The sequence below is a fragment of the Dendrobates tinctorius genome, unplaced genomic scaffold (genome assembly GCF_039654945.1).
Source record: "Dendrobates tinctorius isolate UK_male_01 unplaced genomic scaffold, ASM3965494v1 ptg000011l, whole genome shotgun sequence".
NCBI classification, from domain to species: domain Eukaryota; kingdom Metazoa; phylum Chordata; class Amphibia; order Anura; family Dendrobatidae; genus Dendrobates; species Dendrobates tinctorius.
In genome coordinates, this window is record NW_027361679.1 from 66,075,989 (window position 1) to 66,091,402 (window position 15,414).

At 38.9% G+C, this 15,414-nt stretch overlaps 1 protein-coding gene across 2 annotated transcripts in view; it reads left to right on the forward strand.

Annotated features, from left to right (window-relative positions):
* The window catches only part of ANTXR2 (ANTXR cell adhesion molecule 2), a 292,455-nt gene that overhangs the window by 130,416 nt on the left and 146,625 nt on the right, over positions 1-15,414 (forward strand). For both annotated transcript variants that reach the window (XM_073543041.1, XM_073543049.1), the window contains one exon: positions 10,896-10,974. In XM_073543041.1, the coding sequence (XP_073399142.1) occupies positions 10,896-10,974 (79 nt within the window). The remainder of the gene's footprint in view (positions 1-10,895; positions 10,975-15,414) is intronic.

The window sequence follows — 15,414 nt, forward strand, 5'->3', positions numbered from 1 at the left end:
TTGCATCAAGAATTTGTTGAAATATCATTGAATCCATTCTTTCCTCTACCCATGAAATGTTCTTTGTGCTATTGACTATAACACAACCCCAAAGCATAATTAATCCACCCTCTTGCTTAAGGGTTGGCAAGATGTTCTTGTCCTGAAATTCTGTGCATTTTTCTCCACACATACCTTTGATCACTGTGGTCAAGGGGTTTTGTTTTAATCTCATCAGTCCATAGGACTTGCTTCCAGAATGCATTAGGCTTGTTTAGATGTTTTTTCGCATACTTATGAATTTTATGGTGAGGACGTAGGAGTGGTTTTCTTCTAGTGACTCTTCCATGAAGGTCATATTTATGCATGTGTCTTTCAAAGTAGCACAAAGTACCTCAGCTTCAAAGTCTACTAAATCTTTCTGAAGGACTTTTGTAGTCAAGCGGGAGTTCTGATTTGCCTTTCTATCCTTTGAGCAGCTCTCACAGAAATTTTTCTTGGTCTTCCAGATATTATCTTGACCTCTGCTGTTCCTGTTAAATGTAATTTCTTATTTACTTTTTGAACTGATGAAAGGTCAACTTGAAAAACACTTTGCTATGTTCTTATAGCCTTTTCCTGCTTTGTGCACCTTCAGCATTTTCATTTTCAGAGTGCTAGGCGAGTGCTTAAAAGAAGGCATGGCTGCAGTTTTTTGGCACAAGGTTTGAGTAGGCTGAATTTTTATAAAGCTAGGAAATTTGCATCACGTGGCCTTTCCTAACGATGATAGTAAACTAGCCATAACCCTAACAGACTAATTAAGATCTGAAGCCTTGGTCAAAGTTATTTGGTCACACAAATTTCCAAGGGTAACCAAACTTTTGCATCAGCCCATTTTCCTTTTTGTAATTTTTAAAATGTAAAAAATTGCACAATATTTTTGTTTGCCTGAAATAAAAAATGAAATATGTAATATTTTACTTAAGACCTTTTAGAGATCATTTCACCTTCAACTTGCTTATCTAAGTTCACAATAACAGTAATTTTGCCCAGGGGTGCCAAAACTTTTACATGCCCCTGTAGAAAACTACGTTGCCGAATTTTTGTTCATGGAAAATACAATTTTTGCCTATCAGAGAAGTGGAGCTAATAGGTCACCTTAAGAAAACTGGATGGAAATAGGGGTATTAATGTTTGGAGTTTCCCTTAATCAGTATTTCTTACATTTTCACTGGGATCATTCAACACATCAGACAAAAACATAATACTGTATGAATATCATAGTTTACTGCTGTAAACAACCCCATGATTTATCACTAGTGTTAAAAATGTTGCTGGGTAGATAAAAATATGCTGTCCAAAAAGGAACCTCTTGATTTATTCTTCTTTGAGTTTTTATTTGCTCTACTATTTAGGCTTTATTCTTCCCCTTTAGAATGTGAACAATTTGTCTTTTTGCATTTTCATTTTTTCTTACCTGTCTTCAAAGTGCCATAAGTTCTTTATTTTTAAATTAATATATCTGTATGATAAATTGTTTTTTTGAGACAAGATTTAAATTTGATTGCCACAATTCTCTTTACCGTACAATGAACTGAAAAGTGGAGACCAAATCCTAACTGCGTCGAAATGTTGAAAAAAAATCTGCCATTGGTTTTTGTGTTTAGTTTTTCCAGCATTCATTGTGCAATATAATTTACTTTTAGTATTAATTATCCTTAGTGCACTGATGATAACATGTGAAGTGATAAGATAATGTGCAATAATAAAACATGAATACTGGTACCTAATATATATGTACAAATTTAATTGTGAATTGAAAGTGTGCTGCGATGGGCGTGAATGTTTGCATTTTAATAATGTGGTTTTAATTTTGGATCCAATCTTGCACAAAATTCTTCCTGTATGTCCCAACTCGACACTCAAAAATCTGAAAGGACTTACTAGTCCATAGCCAGTATGAGGGCCCTAAAACTGCTAACATTGTGAACCTAAATATGGGATTTTACCCTTGCGGCATCATGAGTGCCAGTCATATGCTTTGACTGACAGTCTACAATAATTTCTACTGGCTGCCCAGATCCTGTCCCTGTTGTATTCTTGCATTTCTATTCAATCTTTGTATGTATGCTATTTCTTCATTTTAAGAAATTTTATAAAAAGATGGCTTTGTAGGAATTGTGGCATAGTATTTGCACCTCCTTGACTTTTGCCAGGGAGTTGGTGATATAATTTATTTTGCAACACAATTTTCCAGGTCACTATGGTTATATTGATACCAAACTTACACAGTTTTTGTTTAAGTATTTTAGTAATTCTGAATTTTCTAAAAAGAAAAATTTGGTTTGTTTCACCTTATTTTGAGAACTGTAACTTTTCTTTATTTTTTGTCGATTGCATGTTTGAGGGTTTTTTGTGTGCAAAACTGAGGTGTTTAATAGTACCAATTTGGGATACATACAGTATGATGCTTTTTTTCACTTTTTTTGCACATTTTGTGGCAATTGTGACCCCCCCAAAGTTTTAAATTTTAGCGTTTCGAATTCTTTGTCTCTTATGACGTTAACTGTATAAGTTTGTATTTTTCTAGATGGAAAGTATACAGCCATGGCACCACTGATATTTATTTTTTAGTCTTTTATTATTTTAACTCAGCAAAATGGGCTGATATGAAATGTTCAGGTGTTTTTTGTTTTAATGTTATTAAAAGCTTATTTTTCAATGTTCCCTTCTTTTCCTGTCCAGAGAGCTTGAGCATGTGTGATCACTTGTACTTTTTACAGCAATATTATAGTATTGCAGTTTTTTAGCAGTAATCACAGTATCCTATAGCTGGACTTCACAAGCATTCCAATACGAGTTTAATCAGCAGGCATCTGTGATCACATTGTGGTGATGAGGGTGGGGGAGCAAACGATGGGCACTCAGGATGTATGTCAGAGCAGGCTCACAGTGCTTAGATGCTGCTGTCAGTGATTGATTTATGGGATTGGAGGTAGTTCTGAATGCTGATGTTAGAGGCAGATGTTGGCTATGTAATACAGCTGGCATCTGCCCTGTGTATAGCGGGCTTAGCTCCATACACAGCAATCCACTCATTGATGGATATATCACTCACACACCATAGACTAAAGGGTTAAATCCTAATCGAATTGTCAGATTGTTATACTTATAGCATGTGATAGCTAGTAGTGGTTGGAGCTACCAGGAATTATTAGGAAAAAAACTAGCTTAGCTGGGTTGAGCTTATACAGTAACTGTTTTGTCTTCCTAATTCCTGTTGAGATCTATTAAAGAGTCCATGATAAAAACTAGAAATGACTGTCATATAAGATAACTAATGTTTAGTATGTTTGCTTAATTAACTTTTGGCTAAGGATTGAAACACATTAAGGAGTTAGTAGTTAGTGCATGTTGAAAATAAACACATCTGGTCCCGCATCGAATAAGGGTTCTCTCTGTGTGGGTGACAGATGTGGTGATCATTTACCCTGCTCTCTGAGTTTAAATAATTAACAGCACACTAAAGGAGATGCCTTACTGACTGCCTCTCAGCCGGCTAAACGTTCTCAAAAGCCTGCCATCATTGGTTAATTGCAATTTTTTAGCATTTTTTAACTTATATGACATGCACATTTATTGAATAAAAGCTTCAGGTTTTATGAAGTGTAGTTATTGGGGATGAAAATTATACTACCAGACCACCACCTTTAGTAAGAAGGTACTATCAGTATAATGATAGCATTCTGGTATTCCAGTATTCTCATATTCTGGTATAATTAGAAGTAATAGTTCATATTTAGTCAGTTGCTGAAAAACCACTCTGATATGAAATACTGTATGTAATAAAAAAACAATATGCTCGTATATGGTACAATGTTCTACTTTAGAGATGTTAAATCTAAATGTGTTGCTCTGATATTAGATAACTGTTAAATATGTCACAATTAGACTCCTGAATGGTAACATCTTGTCAACTTTAAAAACTCCCAGTAGTTTTTAGTGTCAAAGGAAGCTGTGGCTGGCCACAAATGCTATATCCCAAGCCATTAATTCAGTTGAATGTCTAACCATATAATTCCTATATGGGCGATTTCTCCTAAATATAATGATTTTGTAACCACTTTTACTGATTAAGGCGATTCAGTGTAGGGTAAAACCCCTACCAGAAAATTGCATTAACAGAATTAAAATTCTGCATAGGTTCCTGGCATGCTACAAGGGAAGTAATCCCTGTAGATGTCCCCCTGCAAATTTTATTTATGCCAAAAATGATAGTGCAGCAGAGACATTACAAAAATAACAGTAGTAATTTAAGGCAAATAAACTTTTAAACTTTTCTTTTAAATCTTTTTTGTTTTTCAATTGTGTTAATAAAGAGAAAAGAAATGCAAAAATACATCTTATGGCCCATAAACCTCACAAGCTTGTTAGCTTGTAAGCACACTATTTTTGATGCATAAGCCGTAGTTCAGTAGCAACATTAGGACCACCAAAATGTGATATTCATATCCATAGCTCTTTCTAAGGACATAACTACTACTTTTTGAAAGAATTTACAGCAGGTGAAATAAGTATTGAACATACTACCAATTATCTAAGTAAATACATTTTGAAAGGTGTGATTGTTGTGAAATTCTTACCAGATACCGATAACAAACCATCCAGTTCATACAGGTAAGGAAATCAAAGAGGAGTGAAAAAAATTATCAGAAGCGTTGTCCAAGAGCCAAAGACCTGTGGAGAGCTATTGAAATACCTGAAATGAGCAGATATAATTATTTCAAAGAAAACTATAAGTAACCTTCATGATCAGTATACACACTCACCATGAAAGACTCCATTGCAGAACAAAAAGCACATTCAAGTGCTTCTAAAGTTTGATCACCTACATTTAAACAAACCTATGAAATACTGGGAGAATATAGTCTGGTCCGATGAGACGAAAATTGCACTCTTTGGATGCCATAATACACACCATGTTTGGAGACTAAAAGGCACTGTATATCATATGAAAACACCATACCATGTTATGATTGAGTCACCGTAGGAGGCAAAAATAGAAATGCTAGCTAAGTCCAGAAAACCAGAGAAGTTGGCAGCTATCGGATTGCAGACCCGTGAACCTATCAACACAACTAGCAGTAGCCGTGGGGGGCTCCTACGATGCCCTAGGCCCCTCGATCACAGCCGGAGGACTACATAGCCTAAAGACAGAAAGGGAAATCTAAACTGCCCCAGAGCAGACCCCAAAGTAAAAGGCAGCCCCCCACATATAATGACGGTGAAGCAAGAAGAAAGAACAAAACACAGACAGAAAGATAGACTGAGCAAAGTTGGGGCCCACGCTAGCTTAGATAGGAAAGGACAGGAAGGCTGCTGTCTGCAATCCGTCAAAACCCCTATGAAAATAAGAGCCAACAAACTGACAGTAAAAAAGGCCCTGAAGACGCTAGGCTTCAAAAAAGCTATGTCAGTACTCAGGAATATTCTGAAGACAGAGTAGCAGGCAAAAGGAGATTCAGCTCACCCCAGCAGGGAATGGCAGAATCCAGAAAAGCAAGGAAAACAAAACACTAATGCAAAAAGGCAAAGCAGAAATCTTAGCTTTAGATGAGCAGGAATCAGACTGGTTTCCTAGAAGTCCACAGAGAAATCACCCGCAGGCCAGAAGGGCGTCGGCAGCCTTATATCCAGTCATTAACTCCACTCAGCCAGTCATCATCATCAGCCCCAGGTGTTTGACAATCAGGCTCACTACCTTTCTTCACCAGAAGAGGGAGTTCCTCGGGCCTCAGTAGTGAAGGGGAAAATGAACTCACAACAATACCAATAGTGAAGTTTGGAGAGGGGAACATTATGGTGTGGGGTTGATTTGCAGCATACTGCACTGGCAAACTTCATATAATTGAAGGACAGATGAATGGAAAAATTCCCTGAGACATTCCTTTAAGAATCTCCTGTCATCTACTATGAAAATGAAATGAGGGTGGATATTTAAGCAAGACAATGATCCCAAAGACACAGCCTAGGAAACTATCAACTGGTTTCAGAGAAAGACAATTAAGTTGTTAGAAAGACTCATAGAAGAAGCCCACAGAACCTTCAGGGTTTGAAGAGTATTTGTGTGGAAGAATGGGCCAGAACCACACCTGAGCAATACATTTGACTAGTTTCTCCATAAAAGAGGTGTATTGAAGCTGTTATCACCAACAAAAGCTTTTGTATTAAGTATGTAAGGGAACCTGACAGCAGGATTTTGCACAGTAACTTACAGACAGTGTCCGGTTGGGGCCGTTATACTTATTAAAATGATACCATGATTGATAAAATCTATCTTATGGTAGTTTGGTTGTGGTTCTTGCAGGATCAGTGACCTGTCAGAAGCCATACTGATGAATACCTAATCAGAGCATCACATGAAAATCCCCCACATGTCCTCCCCAAAGCACGAGAATCTCATTAACTCAAATCTGAAATTAAAGATTAAACAATAGCCACAAGAAGGATTTAATCAACCAAGGTATCATTTTAGCAGTATAACGGCCACAACCTTACACTGTCTGTAGGTTACTGTGCACAATCCTGCTGATGTTTCCTTTCCATAAATTTCAGTAAGCATGTTCAATAATTTTTCTTTGTATCATTTCTGATTATTACACATAACTTAATTTATGGACATCTATGGTTTTATTTCTTTGTCTGTGTGGATTGAATGAGTTGTTACCGGCATCTGGTGAGAATCTCATGTCAGTAGCACCTTTAGAAATATATTTTACATTTAGTGTCCTGTTCTAATCGTCAAGCGCGGACTTCTCCCGGAAGTCCGTTGTAATGTTTGGAGTTCCGGGGGAAGACCGGAGAGGGAGAGAATATTTTCCAGATCAAAAGTTCAGGTCACCATTGTTTTCAATGGGTTTTGATTTCTGGTTGAAGTTTGGGTACAGTAATGGAAAAAGTTTGGGTTGGGTACCAGACCCTGAATTTCCATGGGTCTACTCTTCCCTATTGATGATAAATTCAATACTTATTTCACCCACTGTTTGAATGAAACTAGTCTATACAGAGTTTTAGAGAGGGTGAAACTGAGATTTTCTCTCATGATCTGATCCACACATGATAAAATCCCTAATGCATTTGCAGTAGGGTTAGCAGTAATTCATTTAAAATTTATAACTATGTTCTTATTATTTCTATGCCATTTGGCAGCAGCTGCCTGGCCTTGATTGCTGATTTTTAAATCTTAGTTTTATCTTATCTAGAGCTTTAACTGGTAAGATAGTTTGTAACAATGGTATGTTCAAGGAAACTATATATCTCTACATAACTTTGTATACTGGCTTGATGGCACTGGAAAATTTATTTTTTTTAACAAGTGAACCAAGCATCCAAACTAATAAAATAAAGTAGCACTCTGTAGTGCTATATCATGCAAATATGAAATATATGAAATTTGAATTGCATTACTGCCCTAGAAAGTGGGAAAAATTCAGAATACTTAGCGCATAAAATGGCCAATTCGTCAATCGACGGTCAGTCTTTTGATATTTGTATACATAGGCTCTCTGAATGAGCACTCCCCCTTAGCCTCTGGCAGTTTTAATTACAGCAGGATCCTACCTTCCCATATAAATGTAGGCTATCAGTCGACGAGAGGAGTCTCAATAGGATAGGTCCCAGCAGAGAGAATTGCCTTATATTGGCTGCCAGGATCACATAAATTGGCTAATTTATGTGCTAAGTATTCTCAATCTTTCCTATTTTCTAGAGTGTTGCTGTTCCTTTTTACTCAGCACTTATTGGATAACCTTTCTAAGGTTTCATGTCACCTTACAATCTTATTATGTGCTGGTATTCAGAATTTTTTTAGCATACAATTGGAGGCAAAACATCCCAGTTTTCTGAGTACAGTATTTATACAGCAGTTTTTCCAGGTCAAGCTCCACATTTGCCATGGGAAATTGGAATTTTGTCCTGAATTATTGACAGTATGCCATCTGTATAATAAATAATTTTATAATTTCTCTACTTAAAATGACTTAGAGCTGAGAAAACATTCCCTAGTCTGGTGATCTTTGGTTACAGAACAACTTATACTACCGCACAGATACTTTCAAACTACAATGTCCAATAACTTTTTATATACAGTAGTTATTAATGCAGCCTTATTTTATTGATTAGATCCCTACAGGACTCTAAACTTCTTTACAAACAGTCTAGTACTCGCTAATCAAGATTATCATTTTTGTTTTAAGGTAAAAAAAAGAAGCCATAGTAATATATCTGTTTTACCACTGCTACTTGATTTCAAAATATCTTTAGTCATTATAATTTTAATAACTTTTTGAACAGTTGCCAGTTTAATTTTCAGTGTGCGAAAATTAGTGGTAAATTATTTATTACTTTCAGCAAATGTCTTTCACAATTTTATTTAATATTTTTTCATCTTTTTTTAATGGATCATAAAAGGACAATCTTTTATTATACACTCATAAAGTAACTAGCAAATGAATACTTTGCAAATAGGTTACTGTGGATTGAAATGTCAGCAATAATTCACTTGATGGGAAATTCACATTCAGGCATGTGGCAAAAGGCCATATCCACTTTACAATAGTGCTTCCATCCATTGGGCGGAAGGGGGCAAAGAGCTGTAGAATTAGCGATAGATCTTAGATGTTTAAAGCACATGGCCTGTTCGGCAGCAAAACTTTTTATCTTTCCATTTAATGACACATAATGCCCACTTCCTCCTCCCCACTAATATACCTCACTTGTAAAGCGCCATGGAATAAATGGCGCTATAATAATAAATAATAATAATACTTGCAAGAAGCAAAGTAGGGCAATTGTGAGGTGTGTTTGGTAGCACTACTGCCCGGACAGCTGGTATCAGTGATGGTGTTGCTTCTGCTAACACTAGGGGCTCCAACATTCTTAGCCATGGTATGTTTTTTTTTTAAATTATTTTCCATTACTGTCCATTCCGATTGTTACTGTTTCTTTTACCATACATTTTGACAGCACCATAGTTAACTTTTACAATCTTTTCAACCCCAATTGATCAATCATTGTTAAAGAGCAAGTAACAAGAAATGTTATATAGATAGGTACATGTACAGTGATCAAAATTTGTCAGCAGGCTGCAGAATAAATATGGCATTTACCTATGTCAAATTGGAGTAATAAATCAAGTGTATAAAAGCATAAATAGTTAGTTAAATTCTAGGCAGGAACTTTTCCAAATTGCCAATACCTACAAAAAGGCGATGTATTCGTGTGGGGTGTATGTGTGTAAAATTTGACTGATAAAACAAATGTGCAAAAAAAATGTGTTTGTGACACATACTATTTTTGAAGTAGGCAGTCACAGTTCTTTCACTAGTTTGAACATATTAAACTTAGTTACGTCAAGGAATAGTGCCTGCAGAGAAGAGTAAAAAGTAGCAAATATTTTTTAATTTCACCTTTCTATTGCTGAGATATTAGCTTGTAAAGTTTAGGTTATGGTTTAAGTTATAATTCAACTTGTAATTACCGGAGATTTGTCTGTAGGGTTTGTACTTCTTCCCCTGCATGAGTTTGACCAATCATAAGCAGGCATCATCATGGGGGGAAAAGACCATGGCCTCCTCTCCTCACTGATATCTGAAGCTACTGTGTAAATGTTCAGTAGAACTGAGTTATGTATACTGTAATTACAACACTGTGAGATGAGAGCTGGAACAGTACATGTCATGATCAGGCAACCCACGTTGTTACAGCTGAGTTCATGTGAGCATTCTCTGACAGATGCAATGTTCTATAATGTGTTAAATGGAAGCAAGCAGTTTTGGCGAGTTACGTGAATTGAATAAAAAATTATTCAAATTAACCAATACATGCAAATTTCATAAAATTGTACATGAATTCAATTTCCATCAAATTGATTCACTCATCTCTAAAAATATTCATACTTGGTGATCTTCCAAAATTTGTAGAAACTAATGGGAATTTGACAGTAGGTTCAACCTTCCTAAGTGGTTAATATGGACATGTAGCTCATAGGAAGCTGAATAAAATGATCCCCTGATATTTGCGATCAGATATCTTATTCAAAAGAAATCTACATTATTCTTATATGTAAATGATATTTTCTAGGCTATGGGGAGTTTGTTGTCTGGAAGATAACTCCTCCTCCAGATCTTATTTTAACTCCGTTACCACCCAAAACTTTTGGTAGCTTCAAGAGCAGGCCAATTTTACAATTCTAACCAGTTTCACTTTATGATATAATAACTCTAAAAATGTTACTTGAATCAGCTGACACCCAGCAGCGATTGAGCATGCATAGCTCAGTACGTCTAAGGTTGGTAAGTACCAGTCAACCAAGACTTACGGAGTACGTCCATGGTCGGAAGGGGTTAAATTAAAGTGGGAGTTACCAGTGTGAGACTAGTAACTAACACAGAATTGGAGAAATTTTGTCTTCTTGCAAACACAATTTTTGCGTCTCTGTGAGCTCTGCTGTATTGCATCAATATTGCAGCCTTGTCTGAATGTGAGATGGAAGCTGAAAGGAAACTGCAGATGTGTCAGTTATAACCACACTCAGCTCTGCAGTAAGATCAGAAGAGCACAGAGCTGGTAACTCCCCCTTCATGAAAAAATAATCTCTGGGGGCGGAGTTATCTTCCGGGCAGCGTGCTTCCCATACCCTGGAAGAGGTAATTTATGTGGAGTGGTAAAAGAAAAGATATCCACAATAAGGCATCTGATATGAGGCACAAAGGTATCACTCTCCTCAGCTGTCTACAACTTGTATGCCGATATTAATAGTTTAGATAGGTCAAATGTTGTGACAGATTACCTTTAACTTTGTCTTACCTGAAAATTAAAAAATGAAATATGTACAATAGTTATTAAAAATTATTATTGGAACTGTTATTTTTCAGAACTATGGAGGTTTGGGTGAGCGTGAACAATGGAAAAACTGCACTGACTAATCCTCAGACGATCACAGCTTCAAGTTGTGTAAGTGAAAAATATAAAAACTGATATAGAGTACTATGCAAAAATTTTCAACCGGAGTGGGAGAATTGCTGGGAAGTAAAAATGCTCTAAAAAATAAAATTGTTAGTAGTTTATTTTTATCAATTGACAAAATGCGTGAATGAACAAAACAGAAATCTCAAATCAAGATGTGATGTGACCAAACTTTGCCTTCAAAGTAGCATCAAAGCATCGATTCTTCTAGACCAGGAGTGGGCAATTAATTTTCCTGAGGAGACAAATGAGAGATTGTGACTTGTGGAGAGTCGAATCAATTTGCTGAAGTTAATGCTCATTATTAATATTAACATATTAATTACAATTTTAATTGTTATTTTCTATTAATATCACAGAGCCCACATCTTTTCCTATTGTCAGTATCTAGTCCTGGAATCTGTTTCTCTTGCCCTTAGACTTGCCCTTAGTTAACATGGATCTTGATGTTTCCACGTCGGCCATCTTGCTTCCTGCCAAAGCTGTATATAAAGCCAGCACCTGCTCTGATTCATTGCTTGTGTATTATGTATTGGACTTTGTGCCTCTGCAGTCCCAAGCCTGGACTTACTATCCCTGTTGGTCCTCTCTTAACGGCGGAGTCCTCTGCCAACCTGCACGTCTGGATCCCTGCCTGCTGACCGAGTGATTGCTGAACACTTGACTTCAGGAACCTCTGCCTGACTACACCTGCGGTGAAGTAAGAACTCCAGCCAGCTAGTGTGTTCCTCCGCTCTGCAAGAGTCTGTGTCTTGTGCCCGCATTGCTCAGTGACTTTGCATGCTGTGTCGCAGAGTATCAGCTCTGCTATTACCTTTTATCATATTGACTGAACATTTATCTGGACTTATATGCTATATTGCATTCAGATCATTAATACAATATTGCTTGCACAACCCACTGTGTCTGTAGTCTCTTTGACCTAGCCACTGGTGTCCAGTTGTATCCACTAGTATCGTGACAGGATACACAAGCCTTAAAAATGGATGCCGCTGGGTCAGAGACTTTAGAAGTGCGTGTTAAGAAGCTAAATAATATCACTGCCACTGTACACGCTGAAGTGCAGACATGGAAGAGCAGAATAGAAGGCCTAGAGGGGCAGACTAAATATGATATACAAGTGCTCAGTCAGACCCTTCAGGAATTGCGTGGCCGAGTTGCGGCTCTGGAGGCACAATCTCAGGCTTCTGTTCCTACCATCCCCAAACTACCACCATTTAGGTTTGGTGGCGACCGAGACAAGTACCGTGGGTTTCTGAACCAGTGTCGTTTATACTTTGCTGCACATGTCACACAGTTTCCTACAGACCGATCCAAAGTATTGACTATCATCATGTTGCTGACTAATAAGGCCCTTGCCTGGGCAAACCCTCTGATAGAATCACAGGATGCATGTCTGAATGACTTCAATATGTTTATCGCCACCACGGGGGAGATGTTTGACGATCCGAACCGTGGCCTTACAGCTGAGACGGCCCTGCTGAATTTGCGTCAAGGTAAACGCCCAGTGACTGAGTATGCTATGGATTTTAGAAGGTGGGCTCAGGACACCACCTGGAATAGTGCAGCGAAGTACTCTATATTTAAGAAGGGGTTGTCCAGTTCTATCAAGGACGAGCTTGCACGTGCGGAGGCTCCCACTGCTCTAGGTGATTTCATCAATCACTGTATTCGCCTAGACGCTCGCATCTCCGAACGAAAACTAGAAAGGTGGTCTGAGATGAACCGCAGCAATAAATCGCTTCTTCCTTTCCTTCCTAAGGAGATTCCGGACTCAAGTCCTCAGGAGTCCACACCTGAGCCGATGCAGGTAAATTCCCTACGAAGTCGAGTAAGTGACGAACGGAAGGAATTTCGCTTCAAGGAGAATTTATGTTTTTACTGTGGGAAGTCAGGACATTTTATTATCAACTGCCCCAATCATTCTCGCAGAACAACCGCAGCCGTGGTAGAACGCGACTTCTCTGAATCATACTCCATGACTTCCGAATTAGGGCCACCCGAAATTGCAGCAACGACTCCTGATTATGACTTTTCAGATATGAACTCTGTTACATCCGAAACGATACTACCCATTAATGCTGTTATTCTATCTTCTGCAGTTTCATACCCTTGCAATAAGAAAAAAGATTCACATTGTTACCTTCCTATTAAGATCTGGATTGACTCCCGTTGGGTGAACAGTTCCGCCATGATAGACTCTGGGGCTAGCGGTAACTTCATGGACACTTCTTTTGCTAAGGAATATGGAATCCGATCACAGAGAAGAGTGTCTTCAATTCTGATGGAGACTGTGGATGGGTCCCCTTTGACCTCGGGGCCCGTAGACCAGCAGACTGAACCACAGAAGGTCCTCATGGGAGATGATCACCAGGAGAAATTGCCCTTCCTTCTGATTTCCTCTCCACATTTCCCTATTATCTTGGGTTTACCCTGGTTGCAGGCTCAAAATCCCATCATTGACTGGGAGACTAAGAGATTGCGCTTCCCAGCTAAAGAGGTAACTTCTGAGAAATCGACTGATCCATCTCCGGCCAACCCATCATCGGACCTAGAGTTACCGGCAGTTTATAAAGAATTTTCGGACGTGTGCGATAAAAAGAATGCAGATAAATTACCACCACACCGCTCTTATGACTGCCCAATCGAGCTTCTGCCTGCTGCTACCATTCCTTTTGGTAATATTTATCCATTGTCCGGTCCTGAGCTCAAGACTCTCAAAGAATATATCGACGAGAACCTGTCTAAGGGGTTTATACGCCCCTCATCCTCTCCAGCCGGTGCACCCATCTTTTTCGTTAAAAAGAAGGATGGATCCCTCAGACCCTGTGTTGATTACCGGGAAATTAACAAGGTAACCATCAAGAACCGCTACCCCCTGCCATTAATTCCGGAGCTTCTCGAGAGAGTTCGTCAAGCCAAGGTCTTTTCAAAATTGGACCTACGCGGGGCATACAATCTAGTCCGTGTAAGACCTGGAGACGAATGGAAAACAGCATTTAGGTCTCGATATGGACACTTTGAGTATTTGGTCATGCCATTTGGACTTTGCAATGCCCCAGCAACGTTCCAACATCTCGTAAATGATATTTTCAGAGACATTCTTGATATTTTTGTCGTAATCTATTTGGATGACATTCTGATTTTTTCTAGCTCCATGGAGGAACATCAGCAACATGTCAAGACTGTCTTACAGCGGTTGAGGGAACACCAGCTGTACATCAAGCTGGGGAAATGCGAATTTCACAAGTCGGAGATTCAATTCTTAGGTTATGTAATTTCTCCACAGGGTCTGAGTATGGATAACAGCAAGATCAAGGCGATTCAGGAGTGGCCAATCCCCAAGAACGTCAAGGAGGTCCAATGTTTCATCGGGTTTGCTAACTTCTACAGACGTTTCATCAAGAACTTCTCTGACATCGTCTCGCCCATCACCCGGTTGACACAAAAGAAGACAGCATTTATTTGGTCCCTTCAAGCCCAAGAAGCATTCTCTCGGCTCAAGACCAAGTTCACGTCAGCACCAGTACTGATCCACCCTGACCCGGAACTCGCCTTCATTATTGAAGTGGATGCCTCAAACTGTGCCACCGGGGCTATACTGTCCCAAAGAACAGGTGAGAAGAATTTACTTCATCCTTGTGCTTTTCTTTCCAAGCGACTGTCTCCTGCCGAAAAGAACTACGATGTAGGAAATAAAGAATTACTGGCTATCATCGCCGCCTTCAAGGAGTGGAGACATCTTCTGCAAGGAGCCTCACAGCTGATCGTGGTCCTCACGGATCACCGCAACCTTGAGTTCATCAGGTCAGCAAGATGCCTGACCCCACGGCAGGCCCGCTGGAGTCTTTTCCTTAATCAATTCAATTTTACAATCTCTTATAGACCAGGTTCTCGCAATGGAAAAGCAGATGCTCTATCCCGAATGTTCTCCACTGACGCTGTTCCAGATGCTCCACCTAAGACCATACTTTCTGATTGCAATTTTGTAGGAGTCATTCAGAATCAAGATTTGCTGCAGGTCATCAAAGAAGCTTACAACTCTGATCTTTTCCTGTCTCAGCCATCTGATGAGGTAAGCCTTCTTTTTTGGAATGGAGTTTGGACCCGGGAACGGCGCCTCTACATTCCTGAAGCCGTGAGGTTAAGAGTGTTGAGATTGGTTCATGATTCCAAGGTTGCAGGGCACAGAGGAATTCAGAAGACTCAAGAATTCTTATCTCGCTTCTTCTGGTGGCCAGGTTCTCGGAAGGATGTCCAGAAGTACGTTTCATCTTGTGAGGTATGTGCCAAATTCAAGGTTCCACGTGCCTCCCCTACTGGTCTGTTACAGCCTTTGCCGGTGCCGTCTCGCCCGTGGGGATCCATTTCTATCGACTTTATTGTAGAACTGCCCCTTTCTGAGGGAAAGAGTACGATTTTGGTGGT